Genomic DNA, 18331 nt, shown 5'->3' with positions numbered 1-18331 from the left:
GACGAAGAGATACAAAGAATATGAGCGACATTTTACTTAAGCACAATTTTAATCATCCAACCGGGTTTTCAGCAGTTGGTCTCAGAGCGAATAGAAATCCGTCTACTATAGAAGGTGACGAATCACATACACCTGGTAGTAGTGATTGGCTGCAACCACTCGTGTGTACATGCGACCGGCCCGCTGTGACGTCAACGGCACTCCCAACTATTTCCAGATGCTAGACACTAGATTCGATCGCGCAGATACAGCTAGATGCACAGTCGGTAGCACGGTCTTACATACAGGGTCTGGGAACTTTGGTGGTCGGGGTGTGTTCTCTTATTGAAGCACTGGCCGTTTCGCCTAGTGACCACGTGTGTCGCTGCTATTGAGGGATCCAGGCTGTGCGAAAGAAATGGAAGCAGTTTGTTGACCGTCCGTGGCATCTATATCTATAATACCGTAGTACGACAGCGTAGCTAGTGGACAAATCAGGAACACAGTTTGGTCACACCACGGTCTTATAGACAGGTCTGGGCACTCCAAGCCCATCCAAGCCCCTTCCTATATAACGCAGCGTGACCGTCTTGAAGCCTGTCTTTCTCAATTTGTACACCAAAGTCCGGATCGCTGCAATCTCCGAGGCCTGTGTGCAGCAAAGAGAGGAATATAGGGCAGCTGTCTTTTTCTCCGTGCGCTTGCGTGCTAAGTAGGCCTCTCCCTCACTAGCGCTAGCGGCAAAAATTCACAACATCGGCTTCATTTTCGAGCACGGTTTTACAGCCTGAGTTCCGAGACCTGTGTATACGACCGTGGGTCACACTACGACGACAATCCGCACCGCTTAAAATTAGCAGAGTTTCAGGCCTGTATGTAAGACCGCGCGTGAGGCACGTGAGGTCTTAAGATAGGTTATGTCAAGGCGCCGTGTTGCACACAGTTGTTTAATTTTTTGCTCAAGAAATAAGGAATTTATCCTTATAAACGAATCCGACAGTAGTCAGTTGTTATAACTTTACATGCCAGATTAGTGAATTAATTAGTTCTGTTCTTAGGTACTCTGCGTATCAATAATTATGGATAACGTACTGGATGATGCGCGATTTGCACATGTTGCAAAAGATCCGAGATTCAGACGCATTCCTAAAACTGAGCGAAAAGTAAAAATTGACAAGAGATTTCGGCCTATGTTTAATGACAAAAAGTTTCTTCTGAAGTATACTATTGATAAAAGAGGAAGACCGAGTAATCAGTCGTCGAATGAAAATTTAAAAAAGTATTACCATTTGTCAAGCAATGATGATGAAGAGTCAGGTAGTGATGAGAATGTCAAATCAACTAATATTGAAAACAAGGTACGAAAAGATGTAAAGCCTAAAAGTGTTACTGGCATGAACGGAGATAGATTGGATCATTTACAAAATCTGTCTGACCGAAAATCAAAAAGCAAGATAAAACGCACTACCAAAGTAGCCCATTTGTTGGGAAATGGAGAACTGCTGCGTACTAAAACTCAAGCTGACAGTGACTTAGTATCAGAATCCGAAAATGATGAAAATGAATATTCTAAATCTGAGGATGAATTGGAATCAATTTCTAAAGTTACTATGGATTTTGAGAACGGCGCAGATCCATTGCAAATTAACAAGTCTGACACGGGAAGTATACCGACTATGATAAAAGAAAAATTAAGAGACTTAACAGTAGATTATGCTAGAGGAGAAGGCACTTTACTAACGGAAAGTTCATCCGAGGAAGAAAGCTCAGATGAAGACGGTGAGAAAATTTAGATTAGGAACTCTGAATACAGAGAAACAACAGTCCAAGATTCTAAATACAAATGATGAATTATGCGATATAATGATATTGAATATTTTCAGATCAAGAAAATGAAATAGATCATGATTGGGGTGAGCTAGATAGAGAAGCTGAAACAACAGATGAAATAACGAATAGATTGGCTGTTTGTAACATGGACTGGGACAGGATTCGTGCTGTTGATTTATTGGTTCTGTTTAACTCATTTTTGCCAAGCAATGGTCTTATTCATTCTGTTACGGTAATATAGAATCCTGAATACAATTATTATTTCCAAAGAAACTTTAGCCCCCACATGTACTTACTATTGGCATAACTACAGGTATAAGGATGAATATTTAGCATGTAGCCACGACATCACCTTTCTCAAATGTCTTAAATTTACTAAAAGGATTAATTGTACAGATTTACCCGTCAGAGTTTGGTTTACAACGGATGAAAGAGGAGGAAATAAGAGGCCCGATTGAACTGGTCGAATCAAAGAATAACACTCAGAATTTCAAGGAAGATGATGAGGTGATTTTGTCTGAATACATTTTTACTTTTGTTCTTATGACTGATGAAAAAGTGTTGTATTATGGTTAACAAATATATCTGCCCAGGCAAGTAAGATTTGAAAATAATCCTGCTTGTTTTAGAACGAGGAAGGGACAAAATACCACATGGAAAAATTAAGGCAGTATCAATTGAATCGATTAAAGTATTATTATGCAGTAATAGTTTGCGACTCACCCCAAACAGCCAATAAAATTTATACAGAATGCGACGGGCTCGAATATGAATCTACAGCAACGAAATTGGATTTGAGGTTCATACCGGATGATACAACTTTTGATCAAGTACTAAACATTGCAGTCTTTTTTCAATCCAAATGTGACAATGCAATTTGTATAAGTAATTAGTTCAATTTGAGTTGTAACAGTGATTTGTTTATCTCAAGTTATCAAGTTTATCATTGAAAGTAATTCGAAATCAAATTTTTCCATAGGAGCCTAAAGAAGTCTGTGATAAAGTACCAGAATTGTCGAAGTATCAGCCAAGGCAGTTCGTTACTACTGCATTGCAACAAGTTAAAGTAGAATTGACTTGGGACGAGACAAATCCTCACAGACAAGAAATTGCAGAAAAACTTAACTGTGGAAAAGTTGACGACATTGATCCCAGTGATATCCGAGCATATTTAGGAAGTGGTTCTAGCAGTGAAGATGGTAAATTTTATGCTATGATCAAATTAATATGTTGACTCTGCTGTTTTCTATTGATCAAAACCAACTGCTCACTGTCAATGATTGAAAACAATAAATCGACTTTTCTTTTCTTTCTTATCATAGACTCCGATGAAAATGAATCGAAAAATAACTCTGATGAAAGAGACCTAGAATCTGACAATGAGGCAGATCCAATAGCAAAGTACAAGTCACTTTTACATGGGATCGAAGAGCAGCAAGAGAAAAATAAAAATAAAGGTATCGAAATGGAAATTACATGGGGATTAGGAAGCAAGGCCAAATCTGAAAAACTCGTTGCTGAAAAAATGAAGAAAAAGGAAGAACTAACGCCATTTGAACAATACCTTGAAAAACGTAAAGCAAAGAAAAAATCAAAAATGGCCGAAAGAAAAAAACTGAGAGAGAGCAATGAGAATGCATCAGATAGTGATAACAGTGAGGATAGTGTGCCTTCGGATATTGACATGGATGACCCATATTTTGCTAAAGAATTCAAAAATATGAAACCAAAATTGAAAAAATCTTCGAAAAATCAGATTGTCAATGATGTTGACAAAAAGCAACAGGAGGCTGAGCTAGAATTATTGCTGATGGATAAAACTGAGGATGCAGGACGAAAGCATTTTGATATGAAGAAAATTGAAGATAACGAATCTTTGTCAAAATCTAAAAGAAAGCGCCAGAAAAAGATGAATAAGTATTCAAATAAAGATGAAACAGTTGATGATTTTAAAGTCAATGTTGGTGATCAGCGATTTGAAGCTCTATACTCATCTCACCATTATAATATCGATCCTGCTGATCCACGGTACAGAAAAACCAAAGGAACAGAAGCCTTGATAGAAGAAAAATTGAAAAGGCGAACTGATGGCAAATTAGATCAGGTAAGGCTCGCTCATATTTTTGGTACTGTATTCACGTATTTACCCATCCAAAAGTAGTCTGATCATATAGTTTCATTTTCGGTTTACATTAATGACCTATGCTCTGTGATTGATTACTCTCTTCCGTTACTATTCGCGGCTGATGCCGAGTTGTTGAAAGTAACAAAGTGTCTATATGATTGACAAGTAGCACAAGTCAAAGGTTTAGGTGTCTAGTTTCATTGCAAACTTTCTTACAAAGAACACATCGACTATATGTATTCAGGTTTTACAGTGCTCAAACCAGGTAATTTTAGGCAAAGTAGGGAGGTATTTGGATCCCAATCCTTTTGAACAGTCCTGATCCAGTAGAGCAAAATTAAATATACACTATGGTGTCCGTTATTGGTCGTTTTGGAATTTTCCGATTGCACCCCAATGATATTTTCATATTACAGAGAAAAAAAAACCTGTAAATTACATTGAAGTATTCGATGTTTTTTCGAATGTATTTGTTTTTCACAAACTGAAATGAACTGAAAAAATCAATTTGATGCATGAGAACAATATACTAAACTACTAAGAAACTGAACTTTATCAAAAGGTTTTCAAAAAACTTCAGGAATATCGAAACGTTCAGAACCCTGTACTTTACTTTCATCTATTCCAATTTGATCTACTGTTTCAGTATGGGAATGCCGAATACTAGTGTTTTGCTGACGAAATTTGACAAAGTAAAGCGTCTTTTTTTTAGATTCGTCTCTTTCAAAATTGGTTGTACAATGCACATGACTCTAGCTTTATCGCTTTAAATTTAGGTATTCCATCTTCATGTTCTGCTTTTGTTAGAAACGATTTGATTTTCACTTTCAAACTCTTAGCCAATCTTGTTGACTGCCCTGAACTAAGTTTAACTTTTTTGTATGTAGTTGTACTTTGAGAAACAATAACCATAACTATTATTTTTATATTAACTCTAACTCTGATTTTCAATCCCCAGTGCATCACATCTCCTTATTACGTAATAATAATAATGAATGGTTTGATTTTTACAATACAAGCCTTTACTTAATTACTAATGTATTCAGAATCTTATTGAAAAAAGTTTAATATCTTAGCTGTTTTTCTTTTCCTCTGCTTATATGTCAGTGTCACAAATACCCAGTTTCTGTACGTTTTCCCTATCTAAAACATTTTCTTCCCATTGCTCCATAGTAAATTAATGAATAAAGTACAGCACGATTATTTTCAAAATTTTTCAGGATCCCGAAAAGAAGATTAAAACCGACAAGAAGTTGAATGCAGAGTTGAATGCGTTAGTAAAATCAGTAAAAAGAAAATCTCAAAATATTTCACAAAGAATAAAATATTAACGTGTCTACATTTCTAATTAGGATATATCTGCAACTTGTACATACATACATACATACGGTATTTATAATGGCATGGAAGATCGAGTGTGCATGCGTTGACACATGTACAGATTTTCTATTAGTGAACGGAGCCCAGTGCGCACTACGAAACGTTGCCAACCTATTTGACGATTGGTTTCCAACCTTTTTGTGACGCCCATCATGCTGTTGACGAGCTATGGACATCCATCCTTGGGAACTTTGGGTTGGCAGCAGTTCGTGGCGCACTCTATCTATCCTGTTCACCATAAATTCATCGTATAACAGTATAAAATATTAAAAACTTCTTGACTCTTAATTTGTTCAAAATATTAATTTATTTTCTTGCAATAAACAAAGAATACAACTGACATACTTAGCGAAAAATAAATTTGCTGGAGCATTGCACCCCTTCCAAAAATATCAGGAACTCGTAGATAGTTCGTGTGAATCAAACGCATGCTGGTTAATGAGCAGTTATAATTTTTGTTGTAATTGCATTATTCTGTTATATTGAGGTGCAAATAGTATACAAGTATAGATGATGAATAATCATGAATGATAAATCTAATATTTGAAAAAGTGTATACAGTTTTTGGAAAATTCATAACTATACAATTTATTAAAATTATTTCTCACATTTAAGTTTCTAATAAGCGATAAGTTTCAGCGTAAAAGTTGTGTTATAACCATTGTATCAATATCTCTTATTGAAATTGAAGATATCTGTTCAAATTCATAGCCAATCTTACATATATATATATCTATAATTCCCTGAATATAAAAAGTACGATTTACACACAATAAAATAAGAGTATGAATAGAATAATTTCTTGAAAATATATACCACTATCCTTACTTTTCGTCCGGGATACACCTCAGTTTTGGGTTTTTTACATATTTATAATAAGGCAGCAGCCCTTTATTCCACACTTGGAATTGCGGTTAAAATGAATTTTCTACATGCCTCCTTCATTTGGATTTATGGGGGAATATTTACACTGGACCTGAAGCATCGATAGGTTGGATGAAAATGTAGACAGAAACCGAAAACTTCATTGTATTTGTGGGTGATTATAGATGAAAAATCCGTTTGAATTAAAACCCTAGCTGACCCTGTTTTGAAAATACCGATATTTTCCATTTTTTACCTATATAATCTGGTTTTTAGTAAATAAGCAAGACAAGAAATATTGATTACTCGCGATCATTAATCCGTTTTCATGTGTAAAATTTTTAATGACATTATAAACGATGCATGGATACATATTAAGATAAATAAATAAATAAATAGATATATCGTTTATAAGACGTGGTTCGCACGGATCCGGTTCGCGATTCCTAGGGTTTAGAGTATTCGGTTCATTTGAACCATAAATTACAAAGGGTTTCTTAAAATATAACAAAGCAGTTCGTATTGGAGGATTTTATTCCACAATCTTTTTTTTTTTTTTTTCTTGCAGAAATGATCACTTTAGAAACTTGAATTTCGTTTTTTGTCCCAAATTTTTTAGAACAAAAAGAGTAAATGTCCGAACCATTGTGAAGTAATTTGAAGCAAATTGGTTAACTGTTTTTGAGATATTCTGTGAAGCGACTTCAAATATGATGTTTTGAAATAATCGAGCTTAAAGTTTGCAAAAAAATGTGTGGAATGTATATTTTTTTTAATTTACCAGTAATCTACAATTGCAGGGCGACAAAATACTTCCTCTACAGCTGCCGCAGCATCTTCAGTGGTCATTCTTGCGTCAATTCCTCATTTGCCTGATTTGGTGCTCTTGCCATAATTTCTCTTTCTTCCTAAATAACTGACCAACAAATTATTTTCGGTACTGATTCTCAAACGGTTAGAATATTTTTTACGATCGTAGTGTACGATCACGTACACTGTGCGGCTAATACTGCTAGATGCATTATTCCTCAAGATATTAGGATGCCTTTCATTCCAATCCCTATCACTGGCATAGTAAAACAGATTCTTGTATTTATTTCGTATGCGTTAGATATAGGTACATAAGTATACGAGCAAGTGGGTACGCTTTCGGGCTCGCAAGAACACTGTATTTCCACGTTGAATCCGACACCACGAGTACAGGTTTTTGTTATTGTATAAATTTCTGCTCCGTATTCTGTGCATCTCACATTTTCACAGATGAATGAAAAACCGGCGATAAAATTTAGAATAATATAATCAATATTATGGTTTATGCTTGGTTCTGAATGAATTGATTATCGTACTTTTTTCGCTGAAACACATAACTGCCACCTTTCCGGCTACGTTGCTACGTACAGGCAGCTTTTTTTTGAGTTGACCTTTGCAAATTCCTCTCGCCTTATCTGCCTTTGTCATTTTATCGCCACTACTTTTCTTGGAGTCCAGTTGACTGTTAATTTTGATAAAACTGCGATGTACAAGAAAATACTATTCACTGCTTAAAGTTAACAGTAGACTAACACTTTAGAAAAATCCGGTCGGGACACTCGACCACCTTTCGGTGAATCGCCCATACCTTTAACAGTTTTTGGAATTTCGTCATGAAATTTACGCACAATATTCTTCATACTTCAAACTTCCAGAAAGATGAAACAAAAAACGTTTTTTTGACAATTTTATTCACATGATCCCCCTTAGAAATGAATTGACTTCAGCATAAATGAAAACTGGCAAACGAAAGTTGTAATTGTCGACAAGAAATTTTCCAATCTTGTAAAACTGTATGAAAATTCATATTTTGAAATAGTGCATCTACATGCAACTGAAAATAATATGCAAAACCAATTTTTCTTTCATTTAGTGACCCTAGTTTCGTGGCCTTATAGGCCTTAGTTTAATATTCAGGCCTCTGTTGAATACTAAAATACGCAATTCATAATAATAATAATAATTATTATTCTTAGTTTTTGCGCACAAAGGTAATAAAACAATCTCATCATTCATGGTTTTGCGATCCATGTCTCTTCTTGTTGAATTTCCGTATAAATAATTTGGGTATCCCCGTTACAAGATGGAACAGACTTTATACATTAGTGGATTTCGATTTTTTACATCTAAGGATAAGTTTCAATTTCAAATCTGTTATAGTTACAATAATAATACATGGCTTTACTCTGTTATCACACATACACTATCCTTGGATAGTATTTTAATAACATTGCAATCAACGTTTCTAATATTATTTCTTCAGTAATGAGTTAATTAGTCGTAATAACATACAAAGCAAAATATATAATACGCTCCAATGATTTAGAATAATAGATGTTCATTACTTCAACGTATCAACTGTCGGAGTAAATTGTCCCGTTCTCTGTATTAAATTTTACACACCTTACTTTCTTTCATTCGAAACAATAAGTAAACAGTGACACGTAATTAAAAAATGTGGTAAAGAACACGCGTGTAATAATCCGCACAGATGATGTGTTTTGAAAAAATAATAAGATTTTGACCAAACTTAGGCGAGTTTTAGATAATTTAAAAGTTTATAGATTGTGATCAGCAATCAGCAAACACCACACAGAGGGAAAAAAAACTTATTATTAAATTAAATTGAGATCAATTTCTTGCAAGTATCGAAGTATATGACATCTTCAAAATACACCAGAAAAACAATTGTCTGAAACCCTATAATAAATCCGCATTTTTTGTCGTAGGGCTTCTTGAAAAAATTAAAAATTCATGTGTTTAAAAAGTGACTCTGATGCGGCATACTCTTGAGCACCAGGAGCCCATCGTGAAATAATCAGTCTATCCATCGCTAATGTAATCTAGGATTAATCTTAATAAGAATAGTGTTATTTGTTGTATGGAAAACAGGTTAATTAATATTTATCAATATATATGATCAAATAAGCCTTATTTTCACTGTGTTTTGTCATTTCAGTTAATGACTGTGAAGGGTTTTTGAATTCTTGAAATGACAAAAACTGTATCCTGACATTATTTTTTTTGTAATCATACAGAAATATTGCATTTCTAAAGTATTTTGGAATAATGTGGAAACACATAACAGAGATCGCATTTTACTTAGAAGTAAGATGCATTTTTATTTTCATCCAATGTGACAGTTTAATTGTGACATTACTTTAAACGTATCTTATAATTGTAATATGTATATCATATTAATGAAATTAAACACTATTCACTGAATATTAACGAATATATTATAGGGTAACAGCAATATCCAAACGCATTCTTTTCCTTTAATTCTAAATTTAAGTAAAATTCATGAGATTAGGTAGGGTATCATACAATAATTCATAATAACCAATAGTTTAGCCCCCTCTGCGTGGAAAGAGTTTTTACATCGCTATGAATAATTTATTAGCAAACTATACTCATTACCAATTTACTGGCTAGTGAGTGAACTCAAAGTGTTTCAAGGTAATATCAATTATACAGTAAAAACGTTAAATTAAGTAGATAGCCAATACTCCTGACAATAATTGATTTATAAATTGTTTATTTCAAGTCTCTAGAGTTTGAGCAAAAATGCATTCATGAAAATTATAATCTAGAAAATGCTGCTGTTACGTGTATGAATACCGCAATATTTTCAATATAAGTCAAGGACTTTAGGGCTCAATACAACTAAACAAGAACTGACATCCTACTTATATATGCCAAGTTGACTTTGAAAGAATATTCAGAAAATAATTCTTGAGATAAAATCTTTCAATCTGAAATTTGATTGAGTTCAGAAAAAAACAATAAACTGTGAAAAAAAGTTTTGCACAAGGAAAATTGCTAATAGTTAGAGTAAATTCTATGTAATATTAGGTGAATTTTGATTTTCATTAGAACTGGGGTGAGTCTACAGTAAAATATTATACAGTTACAAGTAACTAACTAATTTCAGAAAATTTGTACTCGAGCATTATAAAAAATGAAAAACTATATCTATACAGAAGTTTCCACTTGTAAACCAAATAGAAAAAAAAAGAAAAAAATGAAAAATACATCCGTTTGGGCATTGGCTCTCTGTAATAATCGGTAGATTATCAAGCGTTTCAAAATTTATATAAATAATTGACCAAGTTATTAAGCAACAAAACTATTATTCGTGCCTGATACCACAAATTGATAAAAAAGTGCTGTAATTATGAAGATGAGTCGTTGGGATTATGGTGGTAACTATATTTCGGTTTTCAAAATTTGATAGAACGCTTTGAATAAAATTTGGTCCTGGTGAGCTACCCACTTTATAAAAAATTCTTAAATTACAGGTAGGATTTACAGTTTGTGAACCTTTCGTCAACTTACATAGAAGATATTCGAAAGCTTCTGTAAGTTCGGCTGCGTTAAGTTCCGCAAAACTTAGATTTGTGTCTACTGTCAGGTTTCCCATTGAATTTGAAGATCCTGCAAGTTAGTAATCAAATACTGAACTATCAATTGTTGATGCGAATAATATCAATTAAGGCATCTTTTAACTAAAGAACATAATATCATCAACTAGTTGATTCACTCAACAAATTGGATTAAGGTTCCATCATTTACCCAAAACTAGTACTTAACATATTTTGATTCCATGCAAATAAAGCCTTCAACATCTAATTAGGGAATATTATTTACTCACCAGTCGACAGGTAACATACAATAGCAGATACGTTATTCTCATAATTCCATCGTCGCCTTATGGCAACTTTAAAATCACCAACACATTTTCCAGTTTCTTCGTCTATAATGAAAGTGAAAACGCAAATGTCAGTAGTATCTAATTCGGATAAAGTAGTTGGGAAACAAAAATATGTTGTAACACTTATATAAAGTAATGAGGGTGATTTACATGTATTGAAAGTAGAGGTCAGCTTTTATGAAAGTAGTAAATTAACATTGTTCTCTCAAGTTTCATCTATAATTTTACTCACATTCGAATCGGTTATTGTCCCGATGTGCCCAAACACACCATTCGACTTTCGCACCTCGAGGCAAGTTTGGTACAACAACGTAATCTACAATTGCATTATTAGTTCGTTTTTCCCATTCTCTGCGTGCATCAGGAATATAACTAGGATGTGTTGAAAAACAAATACCCTGTAAGAGAAGATGAATTCAAGAATTTAATATCATGGGCATATCACCAATGATAAATTATTGAATGAAAGTTACACGATTAACTAATTTAGATGGCTGCAGATTACAGTTAATTTGTAAAAAAAAAAAATAAAGTTTACAAATATGTATTGAGAGTTCTCTCTGTTTATGTCTGAGAAACCGTTCAATTCCACTTACCTGTACAATATCTCTGAGCTGTGTATTAGCATCCATTGCTTTAACAATTCGATTGATATGCCTCAATGTTAACCGACATTGTCTTTTGATATTTAAATCCAACATCGTCATGCTCCCAGGAACTAGTGGTATTTGTCCAGCAACAGAAATAATATCTCCAACCTAAAAATGTTTAATCATTCATAAGCGATCAGTTTATTTGCTATTCTACTACGTATGAGTTGAAAACATAAAAATAAATCATTACTTACACGAATAGCTTGGGAGTATGGTCCAATATTAGCAGGCGCCCAATTACTTATACTCTGTACATGCATCGTGTGCCTTTTGTGAACTTTGTTGTCTCCTATTTGTGGAATTTCTTTATATGCTAAAGCATCTAAGACGATAGGTACGTTTAACGGGCACTCAATGCACACACGTACCGGTGGATTAACATTACTCAACCTCGAGATGTAGACTTCGTTTATTAATAAATAGTTCGACATATCTTTTAAATACAATGTTACTGCAACAATATCTGAAATCTTAAGCTTTTCTGTTTCGACTAGATCTGAAAAAAGATTGATATCATGATTTTTAGATCATTCTCTCAGAATTGATTGAATCTTGCCAATTGACAAAGAAAATATCGGCCACAGCACAAGTTGAACTTTTACAAACATTTTAAGTACACAACTAGATGTTCAACAATAGAAAAAAATTAAATCAGTATTCTACAAATTATATTATCTACTGATTAGATAATAGGATATTTTTCCCCATCACATATATGGCATTGAGTTAAATTGAATAGTAAGAAGTATTAAATTTTACCTACTGCTTAATTTGTCCAAGGCTTCCTCTGTGGCAAGTTTTGGATCAGAATTTTTTCCAACAATTCCTCCAAACCAGAACCAGCCAGTTTGATTTCTATTTGAAACAGGTACATCTGGATAATCTTCATCATCATACATAATTTCCATCGGACTTGGTGGATTGAATTGACCTGAGAAACAGCAATTTCAATTTTCAATATTAGAATACATGATGTATTGAATGACAATAGACTTTGTTTCTATTACTTTCGGGGGTAATTTCATAAACAAATTTGATACGCAATAAAGCATTACAAGAGAAAAAAGCAATTAGAAAAAAATTGACGCCAAATTTATTTCATGGATGATTAAATTGTTCAAAATTTCGTATAAAGTACACAGTAAAGACAGTAATTTTTCATTTAGATACTGATGTGTGTTTCGAAATTTTTGTAGTTGTATTTTGTGGTAAACTTCAAATATCGTTTACGATATGTATTATAAAACCAATATACCAGAGTTTGATGTCTTTAAGGATTTGTTATCACTTTCAGATTCTTCGTTTTCGTCATCCGATAAATTACAGCCATCTTGTAACTCTGGTCTGACTATTTCATCAATATAGTCAGATGGGCCCTTTACGGATACCAACTGTAACCTTTCTTGCAATGATAATGCCTCTATACCATTCTGCAATATTATCATTACGTTAATTAATTGTTATGATAATATGCGAATTCTGATGCTATGAAAGGTTTAATTGTTATTTACATGCATATCAAATACAGTGCACAACTTTTTCTTAGTGATAATATTAAATATCATCATTGATCCAGTTATTCATTTATTCATTAATACGTGAAGAAACATGGAATGTGATTTTTCAATTTCTGTTTATAAAAAATTGTTCAAGTTAAATATCTTCAAATTCACTGATAATAACGTATGTAATCACGATTAAAAGGGTTGGGATAGTTTTCTCAATAAAACCTCCTAATGATAGACTAATATACCCTTCCAGCAAACATTGTTTAATATCAATTGAGAAAAAAAAAAGCTAAATGAAATGAGCCTTAATCTACCCTGGTGTACAATCTCTTGATAGCCACTTCAAATCAGATTAAGAATACTCAATATGTAATAATATTTAGCATGAACAGTGTAGTATTCCTAAGTCAGATGGTCTATGATTAATTACTGGTAGTGGAAATTCCAGTATCAACATTAGAAATACTGTAAGATTCTGAATGTACAGTACAAGACTATTCCCATCCTTTCCAAAATACAGACACAATAAATAAAGCACAGGAATGGCTGTACTATAAATCATGTTTTAGAATAATTCTGGACGGAAAAATTGCTTATTTCCACTTACATTCTTATTTTGTAAATGGATCTTTTTAAAATTCAGGTATCCGACAGGGGCTATGTCATCGTTAGAGTGAACAATGCTTTCATACTCGTCTCTGAAAATATATAAATATGTTTTGCTACTGATTACTCTCTGTAATACAAGTTCAACTTTAACTTACATTATAATGCTTTTGATAAACAATGGACAGTCTAGGGTAAAAGTCTCGTACTCTCCACCCTCTCCACATATGTTGACCCCATATTTTTCTTTCTGCAAATAAAAAGAACGCTTGTGATATTTTTACAACAATATTTGTTTACTTCAAGACGTACACTTACAGGGTATCAGATATCAAAGTGAAAGGTTAAATGACTTTGCATTTCAGCCACAGATGAGTTTTGATAAATTGGTAGACAACTAGTGTATTATTACAAACATAAATATTGTTATTTAGGAGTATAATAAAATGTATAAAGTTTCGTAAATTAAATGTTCAAATAAATATATGATATTGGCCTTGACAGGGTTACATAAGAAATTACACAACCCAACTATGCATGTCCATTCTCATCTCTCATTCCAAAAATACATACAAGTGTGTGTTGTCAAACTATATGCCTAATGATAACTTTTGTTTCCTAGGCAAAGCTGAAGGTACTGCTTTCAAAATAGCTCACACGAATTTCACAATTAGTTACAGTCTGTTTGGTTGTGCGATTATGAAAAAAAGAATTCGAATGTAATTGATGGAAATGAATAAATGCCACTTCGGTATAACCACAACTGTTTGTGCAGTATAGACAATCTTTGATTTTCCACGATACATTTCATTTTCACATTTTCATGTGAGCATTATTTCAAAGATGCCAATTTCATTCAATTGTTATAATATAATAGATATCATATTATTATGTTCTGATTTCAATTAAACGCATATTCTTAAAACATGGTATTCTGAACGTTATCCTTTTTTAACATAAGATTAGTTTTCTCGTTATTTATTCTACTTATTATTCTTTGTGTTTATTGGATATGTTATATTTTTACACAAATGACTCATTTTTATTCAAAAAAAGAAGAGTTTAGTAAAGGCAATTCGATTTCTGTTGAAACTCAGGCATTATTAAGTGAGTCAAAGATGTACGTATAGGTTAGTCGCCGATTAGAATTTTTGCAAATGAAAGAGATTAAATATGGATTATGTTAATTACGTACTATTTTTGCAAGATGCGATTCCATTTCTGCAATAGACTTTCCCAAGTGCCGGGGTTCAAGGCCTAACGCAGCCACTTTTATGAAAACTGCATTCACGGAACACTCGATCATCTCCTTCAGTAAATCTTCCTGACCTCTTCGCCACAAATAGCATAACGAAACAAGGCCTAAGCGGCTGCACCTACAACAGGGTATACATTTTTGTTTTCCATTAACACCCTGATACCTTTCGCTCCTATCTCTTTTTGCAGGAATATAGTCAGTAGACATTGAGGAATGGACATAACTTGTTACTAGACAGAATCTCGGCTGCTTGTAACAATTTCTGTCTCATGTACAAGATTTTATTATTCTTTACTTGGCCTTTAAAAGTGATTGAGTGTTTCTTCAAATGTATTGCTAGCGTCGATCAGAACAAACTAACATCTTGATAATGAATAGTGGTGAATTGATTATTTTAAGCCGACTTGTACCACTAGCTTGAGTGAACAAATAGGCTATGAATATTCGCATTTCATGTCCGAATCAATGACAGGCCTTTTTTTCTAGAGTCTTGTTTACTTGCTAAGTATTTACAGAGTGATCGACAGAAATTCTTTATCATATCATACATTTTGAGATTACTGCGGTTAGTTAAGATTTTTTCCTACACTATTAAAAGTATCCATTAGATAGTTACACATTTTCGACGCGAATGCGTTGATAGTCACTCAGAATTGCACCAGAGGCAACTGCTTCTATATTTTCCCGCTCCTAAAAACATTTGTTTCATTTGAAACCTCTTATACACTCTCATATTAGCTATATTTGGCAAAAACGTTTAAATACCTTCACTTTGACCAGCAATCTGTACAGGTCTTCAACCTCATCGTCATCCGTAGGTGAATAATTCTTTTCCAACATTTTGGACTTTCCAAATGTTGGTTCACGGTACAGTGGTAAGCCGATAGCTTCACCTAAGTACTCTACTCCTTGGTGTCCAACGGTTTGGAACATGAAAGAATCTAATTCATCTATTGAGGTTAAGAAAAGAAGAAGTTAGTTCAGTGGTTGAAAAAATGTTTCTCGAAAAATTATTCAAGGCTTTAGTTTAACGAAGAGCATATGGAAACTCAGTGCATTGGATATTGTGTATAAATACATCAAATAAAAGATGAAAAGAGGATACTGCAGATGTGATTATTAATGTTGTACATTATTATACATAAAGTTAATTGCTGATATTGTCGTAGAGCATAGACTAGGAATAGACTAAACCGAAACGAAAAAGTGTACTTCGAGAGTTAAAATCTTATTTCAAAACACCTTGAAACTGCTTGTGACTAGTGATATATAATATTTGAAATTCATATGGATTATTGCTTGTATATCCTATTATTTTATTACACATGAACTTTATTTTATGATATAAGTACAATTGATATTTCATTGCTACGTTTCCCTGTAACAAATCACTAGCAATATATTGACACTTTGTCGAATAATAATAAAAAAAAAAAGAGAACAAGTATGAAAGTGAGAAATTATTAAAACGTAAAAACAAAATTTCAATGTCTCACAGTACTTTGAATTATCAAGGTCCATTTGCAGAAGCTGATGTTATACCAACAACTATTTTTTGTCGATTAGTCGTGATAATAATTGATCAAAATATCGGACAATTGACATTTAATAATTTTGAGTAACAGTTTTTTATTACAATATGTCAATTGTTGTACTGAATTATATATAACAATCAATTTCAAACCACTGATAACCAATAGCACGTAATTATAAATACAGAAAGTAACAAATGTATGGAACATTATGTAAAAGAGAACACATCTTGAAAAAGTAATGCTATTTATAACAAATTTTGTAAACTTTGTAATATCTGAGTTTACGAATTGAAATCAACAATCTGACGTCACACAAATGGCAAAGGAAAATGAGGTTGAAGTTTCTAACGTTAACATAATTATGCATTTTGAGCGAAAATCACATCTTCATTATCATTATTTGGCAACTTTAGGATAGTTCAAAATGTAGAGTATGATAATGAAGAAAAACTTAGTCATATTTTGCAAATCCTTCAATCATGTCAAAAAAATTACTATTTTTTACAATTTTTTGTTACATTAATATTACTGATGTCAATCTCCATCAGTCCAAAAAACTTGAAAATACACAAAAAAAAAAATTCTGTGAAACAATATGTGTATAATTGATTAAATCGACGGATGAGGAACATGCGTTTTATCACCATTGGGTATGCAAAATAACTAGAAAATGATATAATTCAACACTCGTGTATTATTTTGAAGTACTAATGGCCCTTTATAACAAAGTTGGCTTGCAGGTACAATTGATCAATAGTATATAAATAACGTAACAAAATTGACATCACGTCTGAGATCAGGTCAGGCACTATTTATTTATCAGAAAGCATTACATGTTCGTAGATTGTTTGGATTTGAAAAAATTACCTCACCTTGCCTGAGAAGACTGTAAATCTCTATAAAAATTTTTATCCTCCCATCAGAAGGTTTCTATTTATGCCTGTAACTAGGTAAAACTAATACCTACCTTTTTCGATTGGATATAAGTTAGCCAAAGCAACAATGTCATGGCCAGCAGCTATGCACTGCATCATATTGAAGCAGGAGTCTTTTCCACCGCTGATCAAAGCTACGACCCTCATTTTCAAATTTTTTTGCTGATGTTATCAGTTCTTTTTTGTCAAGAATTTTTTCCAAAGTTCCAAACTGAAATCTTCAAGTACCAGGGGTAATTGGTTGGCTGTGGATTATTTCAGGCAATCATCTGTTAACAATTAGGAATATTTCGAGTATTATTGACAATGGGTTGAAAAATTACGGCAACGTATGTTATTGGAATTATTGTATGCGGACAAGTAGGTATCGTATATTGTTTATCGGTAGGAGCAGTGGCCTCTCGGTAATTAATAACAATTTTTGCAAACACACGAGATTGAATAAGTTACATTGATCAGCGGTATTATAATCCAACAATAATTTTCTATCCTCATTTATCAATGCAGGCAAATATTTGAATCGTTTCAGAAATTATTATCAATAATCAAACATATTGCGAAAAAAGATACCTGAAACGATAGTACGTGTTTGTTGGTTATTGCCGACGATGAAAATACCCTGATCTATGTAATGTCGACTACTGTAAAACTATGGGAGACATGTTAAACCCAGTAATGATCGAGAATAAGCTGAATATAATGTCGAATTGTCAATAGATTCAGTATTTACATTAAAATTGGCTACGAAACCCACTGGGACGGCGAACTCCGTCAGCCATCAGCAGCCATCAGCAACTCACAGCAGCTGCAATAATGTCATCAGCGACATCTGTTGCGAATTTATTGAACCTACTAAAATAGGGTTAGTTTTAAATTATAATATTAATTTTACCAGAATATTGTCGATTCTGACT

General features: G+C 33.1%; 2 protein-coding genes across 5 annotated transcripts; one reads left to right on the top strand and one right to left on the bottom strand.

The window, feature by feature from the left end:
* Positions 1-615: 615 nt before the first annotated feature.
* On the top strand, positions 616-6411 carry LOC124222113 (ESF1 homolog). Of its 2 annotated transcripts, XM_069136977.1 has the most exons (8): positions 616-851; positions 1038-1758; positions 1863-2041; positions 2206-2316; positions 2439-2639; positions 2789-3008; positions 3132-3913; positions 5155-6411. In XM_069136977.1, the coding sequence occupies exons 2-8, from the start codon at positions 1059-1061 to the stop codon at positions 5263-5265; spliced, it is 2304 nt and encodes a 767-aa protein (XP_068993078.1). In that variant the 5' UTR covers positions 616-851; positions 1038-1058; the 3' UTR covers positions 5266-6411. The 2 variants fall into 2 exon arrangements, with proteins under 2 accessions (XP_068993078.1, XP_046488688.1); XM_046632732.2 differs by having other exon boundaries at positions 616-1758.
* Positions 6156-18213, bottom strand: LOC124222115 (uncharacterized). Of its 3 annotated transcripts, none has more exons than XM_069136979.1 (15): positions 18148-18213; positions 17450-17686; positions 15713-15897; positions 15564-15637; positions 14885-15065; positions 13848-13939; positions 13691-13781; positions 12831-13005; positions 12339-12506; positions 11770-12071; positions 11519-11680; positions 11155-11320; positions 10863-10964; positions 10547-10645; positions 6156-7094 (listed from the first exon to the last, which is right to left on the bottom strand). In XM_069136979.1, exons 2-15 carry the CDS (start codon positions 17562-17564, stop codon positions 7087-7089), a joined length of 1920 nt encoding a protein of 639 aa, XP_068993080.1. In that variant the 5' UTR covers positions 17565-17686; positions 18148-18213; the 3' UTR covers positions 6156-7086. The 3 variants fall into 3 exon arrangements, with proteins under 3 accessions (XP_068993080.1, XP_068993079.1, XP_046488690.1); XM_069136978.1 differs by lacking the exon at positions 6156-7094 and adding an exon at positions 17988-18066 and having other exon boundaries at positions 9291-10645; positions 18148-18186; XM_046632734.2 differs by lacking the exon at positions 6156-7094 and having other exon boundaries at positions 9291-10645.
* Positions 18214-18331: the final 118 nt, after the last annotated feature.

The sequence above is a fragment of the Neodiprion pinetum genome, chromosome 6 (assembly GCF_021155775.2).
Source record: "Neodiprion pinetum isolate iyNeoPine1 chromosome 6, iyNeoPine1.2, whole genome shotgun sequence".
In the NCBI taxonomy this organism is placed as follows: Eukaryota; Metazoa; Arthropoda; class Insecta; order Hymenoptera; family Diprionidae; genus Neodiprion; species Neodiprion pinetum.
This window is presented reverse-complemented; position numbering and strand designations above follow the sequence as displayed.